The 19134-nt window shown below is 40.6% G+C and overlaps 1 protein-coding gene and 1 long non-coding RNA gene across 4 annotated transcripts in view; one reads left to right on the top strand and one right to left on the bottom strand.

The window, feature by feature from the left end:
• LOC137384319 (uncharacterized) overlaps positions 1–19134 on the bottom strand; it is a 52313-nt gene that overhangs the window by 11811 nt on the left and 21368 nt on the right. The gene's annotated exons all lie outside the window — the stretch shown is intronic.
• Positions 1–19134, top strand: part of abca5 (ATP-binding cassette, sub-family A (ABC1), member 5) — a 112419-nt gene that overhangs the window by 80366 nt on the left and 12919 nt on the right. For 2 of the 3 annotated variants that reach the window (XM_068058177.1, XM_068058179.1), the window contains 7 exons: positions 3674–3803; positions 4480–4571; positions 7566–7741; positions 7931–8006; positions 14182–14276; positions 15784–15903; positions 18704–18856. In XM_068058177.1, the coding sequence (XP_067914278.1) occupies positions 3674–3803; positions 4480–4571; positions 7566–7741; positions 7931–8006; positions 14182–14276; positions 15784–15903; positions 18704–18856 (842 nt within the window). Of the gene's footprint in view, positions 1–1153; positions 1246–3673; positions 3804–4479; positions 4572–7565; positions 7742–7930; positions 8007–14181; positions 14277–15783; positions 15904–18703; positions 18857–19134 lie in introns of those variants that run through there. The other variant, XM_068058178.1, reaches the window with a different exon arrangement.

The following is a 19134-nucleotide window of genomic DNA, read 5'->3' as shown; positions in this document are numbered from 1 at the left end:
ATGGCCGAAGTGGTGAACTTCCAGCACGCTACTTTTTAAACTAGCGCAAAAGATCGAGGAAACTCGATCTGTACTTAAAATTCTTGTGATCTTTTGTGCCGTTTTGCCAATTTTTAGTCAATTGCGCTTAAGCAAAAGTGCAACTGAGCAGAAACTCCTGCTCCTAATGTCTGTGCCAAGCAAGATACCAGATATCAGCGAATTTCAGAATTAATCACCAATTCTGGATTTGTTGACCGATTTTCTGTTTGTGCCGTGAATAACAATTTCTTATCATGTAGCAGTTGGTTATGGAGCTTACATTCACCATGTTCTTGCAGCCTGAAATTTTCTTCCTAAGCCTGCTACGTCTCTCCTCACTTTCAACACTTAAATCGAGTAACCGATGCATTTTGTCATCTCTAACTTGTGACCACTGCTCCTTTTGTAAAGCACTTTAGGATATATTGTTACATTAATGTACCTACATAAATGTAAGGAACTTTCTTGGATTAGATTTAAAACTTTTCCACAAACAGAATAATTTTATTGATGTCATATAAATAGTGAATTGACTTGTATGGTGACTTCACAAAATACTTAAAGCAGGATTCTTTTTGTTGTATCTATCAGAATTTATTGGAAAAGTTGCCAATCAGTTGGGGCTGGAGTCAGTGGGCTGGATTTTATAAGATCTGCCGATCTCGACGGCAAGCTTCAAACATAGTGGTCCAGACATCGTGGAGCTGTTGCGATATTCAGCGTGACGGCTCATTTAAATGGCTGGGGCAGACCGTGTCTCCGATGATATGGAAATGGCGGGCGGTCTGTCCCCGTCAACGGCGTCAGGTGCCGATGCCGTTTTTAAAGAGCTTCGAGACCTACGTTACATTTACATTTTTAAAGATATAGTTAATTAAAATGGATTGAACAAAACGAATTTTTTTTAGCCCCTCTCCCACCTCCCAATAACCAAACAATTCATCCCTTGCCCTCTCTGCCCCCCCGCCCCCAAAATATTTACCTTGACCTGACCTTCCCCCTCACACCCCACCCACAGTTCATAAACTATGCAATTTGCCCCTTCCTACCATCCCCCACACAAATCGGAGGAGTTTGACCACGTTCCCACCCTCTGCACTGAGATACTTACCTGCTGCCTCCTCCCCACCAGTGTCCCGCATTGGATCCCCGGACGGGTATCCGATGGCGCGGGAGTGTGGACCACCGGCACCAATATGGCACCGGAACGGACGGCGGGAGCAGGTAAGTACTTGATTCATTGATTTAAATAATTGAACATATTCAGATTTGGATCCCATCACAGGGGGGCAGGGGTGGGGTGGGGGACCGCCACAAGGCCTTGTCGCCGTCGGCAATATCAGGTTGGGCCTTCCCGGAGTCGAGGCCCGTAGCGGACCTCCACCAGAGGCATTTTCCGGCCTTCCCGCACCACCACCGCCCCCCTCCCCCTGGCCACGACGCCCGACATCCAGGGGGCTGTAAAATCCAGCCCAGTATTGAATGATTGTAGAGGCTGCAGCATGCTGCTACAGCATGAATTTGTTCACCGTACTTACAGCATTGGAAGCTTTTTCCCTTCACAATAGCTCATAATATACAGTGAAATTTTGAATTTATGCTTAGAAAAAGAAATGCTACCAATATACTTGCATATAAGACAAGTACATGATCCTGTTTGAGCGTATAAATCTAGGGACCACCTTGTATAATTTCCTGTCTGTTTTCCTGCTTATAGTTTCTCCAAAGATAGTGGCCCTAAGCAGCAGCACCACAGCAGTACATTAAAATCAGGTCTTTTGTGCTTCACACCATTCATTGTTCAAAAGGTATGATTTTTAAATGGCAACTTTCCCCTCTGACTTTAGTCCATTTTTGGCTAAATTTCCTTCCCTGTATCCATCCTATTAGTCTGTCTCCATTTATAAATCAGTTGTGTGCACCTGGACTGAAGTCTGGAACTGGTTGGGAGAATTGCCATTTAAACTCACTCCTGACTTATGACGCCAGTCTTTGTTCTAGTGTTGACTTAAAATTGGAGACAACCTAGCAAGATAAATACTGAAAGAGGTTATTTAAAATTAGTGGGAGAAGCCAGTATTGGACTTGAGAGGGAGAATTTCCTTTTAATTATCAAATTGAAAGAGAAGCAAAGTAACTTGATGAGTCGATGTGTCTGTGTCCACTCCTGCCACTGCATTGAAGCATCCCTAATCAAAGTTACAAATGGCATCCTAACTACTGTGACCGTGATGCATTATCCCTCTTCATTCTTCTTGATCTGCCTGTAACTTTTCACATGGTTGACCACACCATTCTGCTCCAGTGCCTCTCCTCTGTTGTTCAGCTGAGTGAGTCTGCCCTTCCCAGTTCCATTCTAATCTATGCACTTGTAGCCAGAGAACCTCTTGTAATCCCTTCTGTTCCCACTCCCGCACCATTACCTCTGTATTCTCACAAGGATTTGATCTTGGCCGCCTCCTATTTCTCATCCACATGCTGCCTCTAGGTGACGTAATCTGAAAACACCAGGTCAGATCCCATATGTACGTTGACGGCACTCAGCTCAGCCTTACCACCGCCTCCTTCAATCTCTCCACTGCCTGGGTTGTCAGGCTGCTTGCCCAAATCCAATATTGGATGAGCAGAAATGTCCTCAAATTAAACCTTGGGAAAGACCAATGCCATTGTCATTAGTACTCACTACAAACTCAGTTCTTTATCCACCAATTTCAGCCCCCTCTCTGGCCATTGTCTCAGGCTGATCAAGACACTTCATAAACCTATTTGACCCGGAGTTCAGCTTTCAACCCCATATCCTCTCTGTCACTAAGAATGCTGACTTACACCTCCGTTAAAAGCCTGTTTCTGCCTCTCCTTTGGCGCCTCTCATTTTGAAAACCTCATGTATGGGTTTGTTACCTCCAGACTCAACTATTCCAGTGCTCTCCTGGCCAGAGTGCCATCTTCCACCTTCCATAAACTTAAACTTCCAAAACTCTGCTGCCTGTCTCCTAACTTGCACCAAGTCCCGTTCACCCATACTTGTTCATGTACGTGGGCTCCTGGTCCACCAATGCCTCAAATTTAAAAGTTCATTCATGTGTACAAATCCCTCTGTGGTCTCACCCCTCCCTATCTCTGTAACCTCCTCCAGTCCTACAACCCTCTGAGAACTCTGCGTTCCTCCAGTTCTGGCTCTTGTGCATCACTGACTTCCTTTGGCCCAACATGGTCAGGCACACCTTCAGATGATATGCCCTAAGCTCTGTACTTTCCTGCTGAAACCCCTCTGCCTCTGTACCTCTCTTCCCTGCTTTAAATCTACCCCTTTGACTAAGCTTTTGGCCATATATCCTGATGCCTCCTTCATTAGTTTAGTGTAAATTTTGTTATATTTGAATGTTCCTGTAAAGTGACTTGGAATGTTTTACTATGCTAAAGTGCTCTATAAATGTAAGCTGTTCGTTTGAAATGAGAAAAAACTGAGAGAAAATGTTTTTGTGATTGAGAATTTTGATGAAAAGAAACTTTGTCATGTCATACAGCTTGTGAGGGCATTCTTAAGTTTTTGGGATGGAACTTTGGTGGCAGGGGCTGCATCATTTACAAGAATAAACACATTTGGATGAAGAGAAATATAAACTAATTTTCTTTGCTTTTAATTTTGTAGAAACCAGCGATTGTGGTCAGTAACATGCGTAAAGTTTACACTGGAAAGCCACAGGTGTGCAAGTGCTTTACAAAGAAAAAAAATAAAACAACAGTGGCAACTAAAAATGTCTCCTTTTGTGTAAGAAAAGGTAAATATACTTCCTTGGGTGTGATGGATAAAATGCTCAAGTATAGATGGCAAAAAACAAAATTGTCCTGGAAGAAGTGTGTTAGTAAGCAAATGGAGCATGTTAGTACAGAAGCATCAATGTTTCAATGGATATACGCAACCATGTTGCTTAATTGAATGACAACCATGGTAGGCAATATAAAGAATGAAAACTGGGGAAAGTTGGCCTGGATGAAGTGTGTGTGTATAAAGTAACCTTTATCCAGGCCAGTTTTCTCCAGTTTTCATCCTTTATACCAACCAACATGGTTGTCACTCAGTTAAGCCACCCGTTTATGCATCTCCGTTGTAACATAGTTTGCCGCCTGGAACTACATTTAAGACTTCAGTATTGACATGCTTCATTTGCGTAAAGCAGCCATAGGTTTTTCCATTTGTGCAGGAATGAAGAGCATAGTTTGTTTTCTGGCATCTTTGCTTGTTTGAAAGTGCACTAGGATCACTTAAAACACATTCTGACAGTCTTAATTCTGTGGGAGCTACAGATGGCCTATTCAGAGGGTTTCCTTTGCACCTCCACCTTAATACTCTATACTGACTCAAACTGGTGTATGCAAAGTGAAGTGAGAATTACTGCAGTAGAAATTTACGTTGCACGAAAAGCTCCACCTTCTAGATTTGTATATTTTTTTCAGGTGAAGTTCTGGGATTACTGGGTCCAAATGGTGCTGGGAAAAGCACTACTATTTCTGTGATCACGGGTGACTTGGAACCATCAGCTGGTCAGGTATGTCTATAACTGAATAGAGGGGCTATTAAGAATGTTGAAAGTGATTTGCAATTACTACAGAGTTTCCAATTTTTTGTGGTCTTTAATCTTCCATAACACGATGGATCAGCAATGGAGAAAGGATCTCAATTTTATTGCATGAACCAATGATCATTGAAGAAAATAAATACTTCTCATAGGACTGAAAAATCAGAATGGGGTTGACTCTAAAAGCTAACAACTTCAGGCATCTTTTACCAAAAACACATTTTAAAATTGCTTATGTCCAATTCATTTTTGTGGGGAAATGACCAAAATATCCTCTTACAAGTGTGTGCAGGCTTTCCTCAATTAACCCTTACTAAGTGAATAATTTGTCCCCACAGTATACCTTCTAGAATCTTACCCACCACGGCTGGGCGATAGCTACCCAGTTTATCCCAATTCCCTTTTAAACTGAGATGTTACATTAGCAATCCTCCAGTCCTCTTGCACAACTTCAATATCCAAGGTTGTTTGAAATATTGTAGTCAGAATCTCTGCTGTTTTCTCTCTACCTTACTTCAGTATGCTTCAGTGCCTTCTATCAGGGCATTTTCCACTTTGAGTTCTACCAACTTCCCTTATGCCAATTCCTTATCAATTTGTATCCTATCTGAGTACCATTTCATTCTACTATCACTCTTCTATTAAATTCAATCCAACATGAAAATGTAATGTTTCTGCATTCTTCATCCTTCCATAAGAAGATTTTCTTTTTATCTCTAGTTATCCCTGCCCTTATTTTTACTTTTGTGTTTCCTTTTGTTACCTGCCAGTCTTTTTTCTTACCTCTGCTTAGACTTTCTAATGTCCTTTGTTAATACCTTTTTATGCTTTTTGGTTTCCTTTTATATTAGTGGCCCTTGATTTCTCATATCCCTCTTTTTCTAGTCTTAATTTAAGCTTTTGCTGTAATCCTGTTTGTCCATTGTCTTCTCTGCCAGTTTTTCTTTCTAATTTATGCGGGCTAAATCCATTTTGATCTTGATAAAATTTGTCTTTTTCTAGTTGCATCTTCATCTTTTACTGTTCCTTCTCCTTTATAATTTTTATAGTGAACCTAAAGTACATGATAGTCGCTGTGTACAAAATGTTGCCCTATTTTTTCATTATTTGGCCATTTTTATTTCTTGGAACTAGATCCAGCACTGCCTCTTTCCTTATTGGGCTCAAAACTTAATTATCTAGAGAACAATTCAGGACCAAATGTAGAAACCCCCTCCTTTTGCCACTTGCGCTCTGTTTACCCCAACCTATCTTTGGATAATCTGTCAACCATTATTATACCTTGTGTTTAATTTGTCTGAAAGACTAATTTGTCTACATATCTCTTCCTCTGTTCAGTGAATAGGAAAGACTTGCATTCATTTAGTGCCTTTCATAACCACAGGATGTCCTAAAGCACTTTACGGACAATGAAGTGTAGTCACTGTAGTCTATAATAAACCCCCAATACAGTAACAATTCTCTTGTTATTCCTTGGGGCTAACCAAATAAATTCAGCTTTTTCACAATCCCCATTTCATCCTCATGTTCCAGTGCTGAATTGGAATTGCTAAATATTGTCATATCGTCATTTACAGCATAGAAGGCTGCCATTCGGCCCATCAAGTCCATGCCAGCTCTCTATAGAGCAATCCAGTCAGTCCCACTCCACCGCTCGATCCCCGTAGCCCTGCAATTTTATTTCCTTTAAATGCCCATCCATTTTCCTTTTGAAATCATTGATTGTCTCCGCTTCCACAATCCTCGTGGGCAGCCAGTTCCAGGCCATTACCATTCGCTGCGTTAAAAAAAGTTCTTGCTCACATTCCCACTCTGCTTTGTTCCCTACTTCATCCCTCCTGAAGATTTTGTAACCAGGAAGGTTTAGTTCCCAGTCCTGCTCTAGCTTAAAACAAGTCTTTGTTGATACTTTTATACTGTATCCTGTCTCTAGCTTACAAATTTTATTTCGAATATATAATGCACTTCAACATGTAACTCAACCCTGCCTCTTTCTGTTCAAATTTACTCCTCCTCCAGGTTATTCTTTATTACTTTACTGTTTATCTCTCATTTTTCCTATACTCATGTCCCTTTTGCTTTCCTTTCTGCTTCATCCTGCTTTTCCTCCTTCCTCTGTTATATATTAGTGTAAACCTTGCCAAAGTACTGGTTACTATCTGAGTGCAGACTTTTGTCCCAGTCCTGTTCAAACGAAGCTTCATGCACAATCTACTACTGTCCTAAAACTGGTCCCAGTCTTCAGGAATTTGAACTCTCCCCTTCCTTACTAACTTGTTCTGTCTGTGGGGTGATCATCTCTTCAAATGTTCCTTTCTGGGAACCCTTCAGCTTACTGTATCTGACAGAATGTCTCCAATTGCTCCACAAACTCAAACTTTGAGCTCCAGGATAGGCCGTCAGTTACGCAAAGCATCCAGGATAGCCTGCATCCCACAACTCCAGTAAATCAGTGCTGAAGCAGTCCCCACTACCCTATCTCACCCCACACACTCTAAACTATACTGTTTTCTTTTAAAAAGATTAATAAAGTGAAACACAAGAAGTTCGGGCTGAATTTTACCAGACCACCCCCCCCCCACCCCCCCCGCCCCCGACGTCGGGGGTCGTGGCGAGGGGTCCCGGAAAATGCCTCCAGGAGAGGCCCGCCACAGGTCTCTACATGGGGAAGGCCCCGCCCCATATTACCGGCGCTGGCAGCAAGGCCTCGTTGCGTGCGCCCTGCCATCTTTGAAGCCTGCCACCGAGATCAGCGGCGAGCTGAAAAAATTCAGCCCTTAGTGATTTAACCCATCAAATAAAAATATATTTTTAAGCTAGTTTCACCTCAAGGCAGAACTTCTGAGTATGAACGCCACAATCAGCGGATCCTTGTATTCCATTGGTATTTCACTTCTCAAACTCATCAGATTTGTGGAGGAATATGCTGAAGCCACTCATAATTTTAAAATGGTTATTTTGTAGGTATTGATGGGAGATTACTCAACTGAATATTTGCAGAGAGAAAGCTCTGTGGAAATTATCGGCTATTGTGCACAGGTGAACCCACTCTGGCCTAAGCTAACTGTACAGGAACACTTGGAGATATATGCTGCTATCAAGGGACTCGGTAAAGGGGATGCAGCAAATGCTATTAAACGGTAAGAAAACATCAGAAATTTAACTGTGACTAATTTCAATAAAAATTAAAAGTTTTTGGATATTTCAGCTGCAAATGAGTTGCAGGCAAAATTGTGAAGGAAATTGAACATTTTATAAAAATCTGTTTCATTTTAAGGTTACCAGTCACCATGTTTGAAATCGTATAATTTTATCTGTATTTTTTTTAGCATTGTGAAAGCACTTGAACTGAAGGAATATCTCCAGAAATCGACAAAGAAAGTCTCCGCCGGAATAAAGCGAAAAGTACGTAATACTCAAGTTGTTGTGTCCAAACTCAGTTCATGAACCATGTATTGCGCATGTGTACAGTGGCAATGTGCAGGGATTGAGGCACCTTGGTCTGGCCGATTATCCATTCATCTGCTTGTTGGCTCTGCTTTTTAAAACAGTCATTATTGCAATATATCACTGTCCATGTTAAATGAGATTGTCGACTAAAATCGGAGAAAATACAAAACACTTTCCAAAGCGAAATGTTGCCAATGTCCACATAAGTTTCACTGCTCACAGCGGTGTTACATTATTGAGTGCTATTTGTCTGATTTTTTAAAAATTCACATTAAGGTGACAAATGTCAGTTCTGGAATATGAAACCATTCTGCTATAAGATTCCAATGTCAACCAGCATTATGCAGAATAAAGTACTTTTTACTCCATCACTGAGTCAGAAGGTTGTAAGTTCAAGTCTTACTCTAGGACTTGAGCACAAAAATCAAGGCTGACACTCCAGTGCAGTACTGAGGGAGTGCTGCACTATCAGAGATGCTGTCTTTCAGATGAGACACCCATGGTACTATTGTGAAGAAGAGTGGGGAGTTATCCCCAGTTTCCTGGCTAATATTTGTCCCTCAACCAACGTCACAAAAACAGATTATCTGGTTATTATCACATTGCTGTTTGTGAGAGTTTGCTGTGCGCAAATTGGCTGCCATGTTTCATACATTACAACAGTGACTATACTTCAGAAGTACTTTGTTGGCTATAAGGTGCTTTGAGATGTCCAGTGAAAGGCGCTATATAAATGCAAGTCTTTTTTTTCTTACTTTATTTTCCTCAATAGGAGGGGTGGCGCAGTGGTTAGCACCGCAGCCTCACAGCTCCAGCGACCCGGGTTCAATTCTGGGTACTGCCTGTGTGGAGTTTGCAAGTTCTCCCTGTGTCTGCTTGGGTTTCCTCCGGGTGCTCCGGTTTCCTCCCACATGACCAAAGACTTGCAGGTTGATAGGTAAATTGGCCATTATAAATTGCCCCTAGTATAGGTAGGTGGTAGGGAAAAATATAGGGACAGGTGGGGATGTGGTAGGAATATGGAATTAATGTAGGATTAGTATAAATGGGTGGTTGATGGTTGGCACAGACTCGGTGGGCCAAAGGGCCTGTTTCAGTGCTGTATCTCTAAACTAAACTAAACTAAAAATATGGTTCCATAACCCCTGACTCAGAAGACCAAGCCATGCTGCAACACTCCCATTTCAGCTATCCCTACAGGATTTCTGAATGAAATTACCAACTTGTGTGCAATTTTGGGCATCTTTATGTTGTTGGTTTTACCTATTGAAGCTCATTCATGCAGGGAACTTCACTCATTTAGTCATTCAGTCATTTAGTTGGTTCCAGGTCACAGGAATGAGAAGAGTATTATACAGACGCTTATCAAAATAAACTTTAAAATTCTGGCTTATATTTGCCATCTTTAATGCCTTGCATTAAATAGGATTGAGTGCTAGAGTATGGTACACATGCTGCTGGCAGACTTCCAGCATGTTGCCCAAGTAGCTCATCTTTGTGAGTCTGAATTGTGTCAGCAGTCCATTCAAGTATGGAGGAGGTAACTTAGCCAAAACTGATCCTGCTCTCAACCTTTTTTCTCAGATGCATATTCTCCTCTTTCTGGTCCAGTCAAATCTGAGGCTAATTGGAGCATTCTATCAGGATGTGCTTAAATCTAGGACTTTCTGATCCATATGGGAGTATTACACCACACTGTGCATTTACCCACTTTACCCATTGGAGAAATTGACATTCTTTTTAAAAACACACTCTTTCCTATGTTTGTAACTAAAACATACTCGTGACTATTTGTGTGTTGCAGTCTTATTGTTGACCCATTTTGAAAAGTAATTAAAGATCCAAATTTACTATGCCGATTCTCTTGGTGTGTACTTTTGGAAGAGTACTCAGTTATTATTAATGTTTGATGATTCATGCACCTCCAGATCACACACCAAGCTAAAGAAAAACCTTTACTCTTGTATCAATGAATAGTGCCACTCTGTGAATTGCCCCTATAAATAATGTCACAGGAGAGCCTATAAATGTGAATGGAATCCCAAAATAGTATGTTTCCACTGAAGGGGAAGTAAATGATCAAACAATATATTAAAAAAACATACATGTGTATGTATATATCAGAGACTGAACATACCAATTGTTAGAATGTTGTCCTTTTAGTCTCTGAAGCCTGCTTTTGAATTCAGCTTCAGTAGATTGGATAAAAGTCTCCTATCTCGGAGTGGTAAGAGATCAACATTAAAACAGTTCTGCCAAAGGGTCGCTAATCTGAAACGTTAAATCTGTCAGTCCAACAGATGCTACTGGACCTGCTGAATATTTCCACCGTTTATTGTTTTATTTCAGTATCTGCAGTACTTTGCTTTTGTGCTACATTGAATGAATTGGGATGGTCTCGAGCAATTTTCTTGTGGGTGTTAGCCATCCTAGCATTATAGAATGGTTAGAGCAAAGAAGGAGGCCATTCAGCAATCATATCTGTCTTGGCTGTCAGCAAGAGCAGCTCAGCTAGTCCCACTCCCCCGCTTTTTCCCAGTAGCCCTGCAATTTTTTTCTCTTTGGATAATTATCCAATTCTCTTTTTGAAAGCTACGATTGAATCTGCCTCCATCACACTCTCAGGCAGTGCTGTTCAGATTCTAACCACTTGCTGGGTAAAACCGTTTTTCCTTTTGTCGTCTTTGATTCTTTTGTCATTCACGCTAAATTGGTGGCCTCTGGTTCTTGATCCTTCCATCAATGGGGACCGTTGCTCTCTTGCTACTTTGACAAGACCCCTCATGATTTTGAATACCTGTATCAAATCTCCCCTCAATCTTCCCTAAGGAGAACAACCCAGCTTCTTTACTGTATCCACGTAACTGAAGCCCCTCATCCCTGGAACCATTTTCGCATATCTTTTCTACAGCCTCTCTAATGCTTTCACATCCTTCCTAAAGTGTTGTGCCCAGAATTGGACACTACTCCAGTTGAGGTCAAACCAGTGTTTTATAAAAGGATCACTATAACTTCCTTGCTTTTGTATTATTGCCTCTATTTATAAAGCTCAGGATCCCGTATGCCTAATTTAACCATTTTATCAACCTACCCTGCCAACTTCAACGATTTGTGCATATAAACCTCTAGGACCCTCTGCTCCTCACCCCCTTTAGAATTTTATCCTTTATTTTATATTGCCCCTCCTCGTTTTTCCTACCAAAATGAATCAGTTCACACTTCTCTGCATTAAATTTCATTTGCCACTTGTCCACCCATTCCACCAGCCTGTTTATGTCTTCTTGAAGTCTATCACTGTCCTCACAGTTCACAATACTTCCAAGTTTTGTGCCATCTGAAAATTTTGAAATTGTGCCCTGTCCACCCAAGTTTAGATCATTAGAGATCAAGAAAAGCAGTGGTCTTAATACCAAACCTTGGGGAACCCCACTATATATGTTCCTCCAGTCCGAACAACAACCATTCACCAGTATTCTGTTTCCTGTCACTCAGCCAATTTTGTATCTACGTTGTTACTGTGCTGTTTATTCCATGGCTTTAACTTTTCTGACAAGCCTGTTATGTGGAAGTCCATATACACCACATCAACTGCATTCCCCTCATCAACCCTCTCTGTTACCTCATCAAAAAACTCAAGCAAGTTAGTTAAACACAATTTGCCCATTTCAAATCTCTGCTGGCTTTCCTTAATTAATCCACATTTGTCCAAGTAACTATTAATTTGGTCCTGGATTATCGTTTCTAAAAGCTTCTTCACCACCAGGGTTAAATTGATTGGCCTGTAGTTGCTGCTCTTATTGTTACACCCTTTTTTGAATAAGTGTGTAACATTTGCAATTCTCCAGTGCTCTGACACCACCCCTATATCTAAGGATGATTGGAAAATTATGGCCAGTGCCTCTGCAATTTGCTCCCTTCCCGCAGCATCCTAGGATGCATCCCATCTGCCCTGGTGGCTTAGCAACTTTAAGTACAGCCAGCCTTTCTGATACCTACTCTTCATCAATGTTTAGCCCATCCGGTGTCTCAGCTACCCTCTCTTTCACTATGACTCTGGCAACATCACCTTCCTTGGTAAAGACCGATGCAAAGTACTTGATTTAGTACCTAGGTCATGCTCTCTGCCTCCACGTGTAAATCCCTAATCGGCCCCACTCCTCCTTTTACTCTTTTACTATTTATATACCTGTAGAAGACTTTTGGATTCCCTTTTATATTAGCTGCCAGTCCTTTCTCATATGCTGCCTTTGTTTTTCATTTTTTTTTTCACTTCCCCTCTGAACTTTCTATATTCAGCCTGGTTCTCACTTGTATTATCAAACTGACATCTGTCAAATGCACCCTTTTTCGGCTTTTTCTTACTATCTATCTCTCTTGTTTTTTTCCCAAAAATATACTTAATTCATAAAAATCTGTATAAAAAAAAATACATTACAAAACAGCACCAAGTTGACATTCCAGAAAGTGCAAATCAGTTTTCTTCAATACAGGAGTGAGTTGCCTCATAACCCTTCCATTCCATTTTACATGCAATATACATTTTACAGTAAACCCATATTTGGTATATACAGCCCGAGGGGTTTTCCATATCTATCTCTTTCGTCATCCAAGGAGCTCTGGCTTTGTTTGTTCTACCTTTCCCCTTCGTGGAATGTACCTCGATTGTACCTGAACAATCTCCTCTTAGAGTGATGTCTGTATGAATTGGTAATAAATTAGCAATCTCATTGGGTCATGTCACCAGAATGTTTGCTAGGGAAATTGCAAAAGATGGGTATTGTTTTGATGCTGAAGTGAGGATACATTAGTCAGGCAGAAAATAAAGAACTTCCCACATCATTTACATGTCAGGGGCAGCATCTGTGGAGAGAAGGGTAGGGTTAATGTTTCTGTTTGGCCTTACGTCAGGACCTAATGAAAGGTTATCAACCTGTAAAGTTAACTGTACCTTCCTGTTGTTGCAAATGATGTCTGATCTGCTGAGTGTTTCCACTTTTTTGAGTTTTTTTCAGATTTCCAGCATCTGTTGTATATTTTTTGTTCACTCATCAGGGTCTGGGTGCTGGATTTTGTGTTGGAGGCGGGACTCCCGGCGCCGGGCTGAAAAGGTGGGGGGGGAACCCCGCCTCTAACTCTTGGTGTTTTAAAGGGATGGGGATCCCGCCTCCCCAAGAGTTGCCGGCCAATCAAGGCAGTAGCCACTGACAACAGTACTGCCAGTACTGCAGAGGCCTCAGACCCAGACCCAGCAGTAGAACCCTGGAACACAGGTAGGTGATGTGAGGTTTCCAGGGCCAATCTGGAAAGCTGCGTGGTGGAGGCCCACCCCCTGTCACTGATAAGATCCCACCAGCGGTGGGAAGAGGCTCTTAATTAGCCATTAATAAACCCTCCACCTTGCCGACCACACCCCCCACCAGCTGCAATACTCTGTGCCACCAGCTGCCTCCAATCCCACCTTGGGAGGGTGGGGTGGTGGTGGGTGGCAGGACCTTTAAACTCCCAGCCTGGGTCTCCAAAATGTGAAAAGTATTTAAATTTCCCATGAACTCAAAGATTTACCAAAAAAAACTTAAGTAGGGCTTTCCCAACCTTTTCTTTACCTTACAATGTATTCTTCAGCCAAGGGGCGGCACAGTGGCGCAGTGGTTAGCACCGCAGCCTCACAGCTCCAGGGACCCGGGTTCGATTCCGGGTACTGCCTGTGCGGAGTTTGCAAGTTCTCCCTGTGTCTGCGTGGGTTTTCTCCGGGTGCTCCGGTTTCCTCCCACAAGCCAAAAGACTTGCAGGTTGGTAGGTAAATTGGCCATTATAAATTGTCACTAGTATAGGTAGGTGGTAGGGAAATACAGGGACAGGTGGGGATGTTTGGTAGGAATATGGGATTAGTGTAGGATTAGTATAAATGGGTGGTTGATGGTCGGCACAGACTCGGTGGGCTGAAGGGCCTGTTTCAGTGCTGTATCTCTAATCTAATCTATGTGAAATAACATGCTATTTAGATAGTTGCTATATCTGTTTGAGATCCTAGGTGCATGAAGATTGTCTGCTTTATCCATTGTATTAGGTGTAACTAAATTGTTAGTTGAGCAGTCTGTGCTATGTATTAACTCTTTTTTCTGTTTTGAAGCTTTGCTTTGCACTGTGCATGTTGGGAAATCCTCAGATTGTATTAATGGACGAGCCATCGACAGGTATGGATCCTAAAGCCAAACAGTTTATGTGGTAAGTCGCAAATATATTCAGTTTCAAATAGGAATAAATTGCACTTTATCTACCATAATATTTTCGTCTGTATGTCATTTTTTGCTTGTTGCAAGCTGTTTTACTGCTGTCTAGAATAAACTATGAAAGGCTGGATTTATTCTAACTGAAAAGTTTTGAATCGTGGAATCCTGTGAGAATTAGTTATGACTTTTCAAACTTCAAAGTCTTTTTAAAACTCTCTCTGACTTTTAATCCTGTTAAACATGTTGATCTCCTGTTCAGTGTCTTCCTCTTCCCCTTAAAAAGCACTCTGAAATGCTGTAGGTGAGGGACAGTATATGAATGCAGTATATGGTAAGTTGAAGGTCTAAGCTTACAGTGAGGCAAACTTATCACGTGAAGTGGGATGTTCTGGGTAGGTGTATGTCATTTAGAAAAATATAAATCCATGGTAATTGGGTAGCTAAATTGTAAATAATGAGAAAAACGAGGCTGTGCATTTGGGTACAAAAATAATGAACGTGGTAACAAAGGATACGTCAAAGTCCAGCAAAAATGTATTGACTCAATATATAGTTGTAATCATGAGAGTTAATACAATATCTGGGTATATTAGCAGATTAATGAATTCAAATCCATGATGGTGGTAGTGTACTAGTTTGGGAAGCACTATTAAGATTTTTGAAATATTAAAGTTTCATATTTATGAAATATTAAAGCACTACAGAAGATTAAATGAAGGGTAAGAGTGATGGTAAATAGATTTTAGATTACAAAGCTACTATGTACCCTTGAGTTAAATTATGTCTAAAGGATTTGGCTGTTCTCCGTTTTCTCAAAATCAATATTAAATATAAATTGTCATAAGAGTCATAGAGAGATACAGCACTGAAACAGGCCCTACGGCCCACTGAGTCTGTGCTGACCATCAACCACCCATTTATACTAATCCTACATTAATCCCATATTCCCTGCCACATCCCCACAATTCTCCTACCACCTACCTACACTAGGGGCAATTTACAATGGCCAATTTACCTATCAATTGTAATCAAATTGTAAATGGACTTGTTCATTGCAACTTGTTACTTTTTAGGCTGTAGTATATGAACTTAGGAACCTCATATTTTTTTATTAATAAAACATTTGTCAAGGTTTTTCCTGCCCTGAGAACATTTTCCCATTTAGTGAAGAATTAGCAAAGTTTGACAGCTCGAATATTAGTAGGAACTGGGATTTGAACTTGAGCTGTCTGAGTATTCTAAGTGTTGGAGTCACAGGATCAATTTAAAGCTGGTGGATTTATTTTATAGAAAAGCCTTGCTCGCTGTCTGAATAAAATGTAACTGTACAACAATGGTGTTTTGGCTTACTAGTGTTGGATTCTTAGAGGAAATTTCCTTTTTCCAAAATCTCAGGCTGACATAATTTTCCATTCTTGCACAATGTGCTTTGGTGAACATTGAAGTTTTAAATGGCTTTAAATATGGCAAATAATAAATTAGTTTTTGTAATTTGATTTCAGGAGAGCAATTCGTGCTGCATTTAAGGACAGACAACGTGGTGCCATCCTGACCACACACTATATGGAGGAAGCTGAAGCACTTTGTGATCGAGTTGCTATCATGGTGTCAGGACAGCTGAGGTACTTCCTTTATGAAATGGTCTTGCAAATCTAGATGAGTGTAGAGTGTTCATTAAAAAATGTTTTTGCAATCACTAAGTGATCACTGTAAAACGTCACCTCAGTCGTGTTCTGCTTTTACAATCATTTTGGTATCAGTGCCAAACTGATTCCAAAAGCGCAATATAAAATTGACAAATGTGCATTGGTGAGTCATATGTGCCAACAGTGCAACATCCTGGAGGGGTGTTTTCTCGAAAGTAGTGTTGCACATCAAACCTGTCAAATAATTTTAAAAGTGCAAACTGTTGGACTGTTATTGCTGTGCATAATTTAATGAAATCAGGGAATTATAGACCAGTTAGCCTAACATATGTAGCAGTAAAATTTAGAGTCTATAATTAAGGATGAGGTAACTGACCATCTCGAAAGTTTTTAGCTGATCAGAGAGAGCCAGCATGGATTTGTAATGGGCAGGTCATGCCAAACGAACCTGATTGAAATTTTTTTTGAAGAGCCGACTAAAGTAGTGGACAGGGGAATGTCTATAGATGTTATTTATTTGGATTTCCAGAAGGCATTTCATAAAGTCCCTCATAAGCAACTATTAGATAAAATCCAAGCTCATGGAATTGAGGGCAAGGTATTGACCTATTTAGGAGACGGAGCGTAGCGATAATGGGCAGGTGATCTAATTGGTAGGATGTGTTGGTGGTGTCCACAGGAATCTGTATTAGGACCACAACTATTCACTTTATTTCTTAACGACCTAGATGACAGGATAGAGACCCACATATACAAAATAAAAGCAAAATACTGCAGATGCTGGAAATCTGAAATAAAAACAGAAAGTGCTGGAAATACTCAGGTCGAGCAGCATCTGTGGAGAGAGAAACAGAGTTAACGTTTCAGGTCTGTGACCTTTCATCACTAAAACATTAACTCTTTTTCTCTCTCCATGGATGCTGCCAGACCTGCTGAGTATTTCCAACACTTTGTTTTGAAGCCACATATCCAAGTTTGCCGATGACCCAAAGATGGGCGACATTGTAAGCAATGTAGATAGAAGCATAAAATTATAAGGAGCTATTAATAGATTAAGTGAATGGGCAAAACTGTGGCAAATGGATTTCAGTATAGGCAAGTTTGAGGTCATCCACGTTCGACCTTTCAAGAATAAACCAAGGTATTTTCGAAATGGTGAAAAGCTGAAGTAGTGGAGGGTCCAGAGAATTGGGGGTCAATGTACATAGATCATTAAATGTGATGGGCAGGTACAAAAAATAATCAAAAAGGCTAATCGAATGCTGGCTTTTATATCTAGAGGACTAGAATACAAGGGGTTAGAAGTCATGCTGCAACTATAGAAAGCCTGTAGTACTGTATTTCTGAGCACCACACCTTACGAAGGATACATAGGCCTTGGAGGAAATGTAATGTAGATTTACTAGCATGATAGGTGGACTCCAAGGGTAGATTGAGGAGAGGAGATGGTGGTGTAGTGCTAATGTCACTAATCCAGAGACCTAGGTTAATGTCGTGGGGACACTGGTTCGAATCCCACCACGACACTTGGCAGAATTTAAATTCAAATAATTAATAAAAAATCTGGAACTGAAAGCTAATCTCCGTTCTGGTGCCATGAAGCTATCATCGATTGTTGTAAAAACCTATCTGGTTCACTAATGTCCTTTAGGGAAGGAAATCTGCTGTCCTCACCTGGTCTGGCCTACAGACCCACACAAATGTGGTTGACTTTTAGCTGCCGTCTGAAATGGCCTAGCAAGCAATTTGTTGTTCAGGGCAATTAGGGATGGGCAACAAATGCTGGCCTTGCTAGCGATGCCCATATCCCATGAAAGAATTTTTAAAAATTGCCGGGAATTTAGAAGTTTAAGGGGTGATTTGATTGAAATTTTCAAGATATTAAGGGGAACTGATGAGGTAGATAGAAACTATTTCTTCTGGTTGGGGAAATCTAGGACTAGGAGCCATTGCCTAAAAATTAGAGCCAGCCCTTTCAGGAATGAAGTTAGGAAACATTTACACACAAAGGGTGGTAGAAGTTTGGAGCTCTCTTCACAAACAGCAGTTGCTTCTGGGTCAGTTGTTAACTTTAAGTCTGACATTGACGGATTTTTGTTAACCAAAGGTATTAAGGGATATGGGGCAAAGGCGGATATACGGAGTTAAGTCACAGATCAGCTATGATCTTGTTGAATAGCAGGTGGAACAAGCACAAGGGGCTGAATGGCCTCCTTCGGCTCCTATGAAACCTGACATCCCATTAGTTGCTTTCACAGACATAAAACTCTCACCATAAATAGGTGAAACAATTTTGTAGTTACTTATGCTTTTCTTGCAATTTTTTTGTCAACCTGATATTCTTCCTTTTTAATAAATTATATGGTTTGGTTTCCTTGCAGTTAATTGCTAAGTCGCAAAGACGGCTGCAATGAACAAGATTATGCTAGGAACTGTGCAGCTGACTGTAATTTAATGTTTTATGCTGAAAGGAATAGATGACTGCATAAACTTTATGCCTATGGTGTGTGTGTCAATTAACAGGGCTACAATAAATTGAAAAATATTTTAATATATTTCTGGGACTGACTGGTTATTGCCTGTTTATGCTGAGTTTAAATGTAGTTGAGACTGACTTAACTCGACCAGTTGTTAATTATCCTACAATTGAAATTAGTCAGGATGAGGATGTGTTGTAGCCTCGCAGTGTAAAAACCGATTCATATTCAGTGCTAATTGTGCTAAAGCTTATACATAAATAATAGACTAAAATTCAGGTAACCTTTATCATGAACAGGTGTATTGGCTCTATACAGCACCTGAAGAGCAAGTATGGTGGTGGATATACACTGGAAATTAAACTGAAGGGTGAGATGACAGAAGTGCAACGAATATCTGACATTCACGACAAAATAGTGCAAATCTTTCCACATGCTTCTCGCCAGGAAAGGTATGAACAGTGTTTAACAATTAAGTGCTTGCTAACTCTGTTATTTGCTTTCCTCATCACCACCCAGTATCTGTTGCTTTTAAGTCTGACTCAAATTCAATTATTGCTTTATTTTTTAAATTTTAAATGTTGTGATATAGATTGAAAACTATGTTAATAGGGGATTCTCTTAAGACCACTTCATTGAGCAGGTGGTAGTACACTCCCAAATTACCTGTCGGAGTTGCATTGATACCATTTATTTCTCTAAATTATTACAAGGTAAGCCTTCAAATGAT

The sequence above is a fragment of the Heterodontus francisci genome, chromosome 26, assembly GCF_036365525.1.
Source record: "Heterodontus francisci isolate sHetFra1 chromosome 26, sHetFra1.hap1, whole genome shotgun sequence".
NCBI classification, from domain to species: domain Eukaryota; kingdom Metazoa; phylum Chordata; class Chondrichthyes; order Heterodontiformes; family Heterodontidae; genus Heterodontus; species Heterodontus francisci.
Note: the sequence above shows the minus strand (reverse complement) of the source record. Positions and strands in the feature narration are given on the sequence as shown.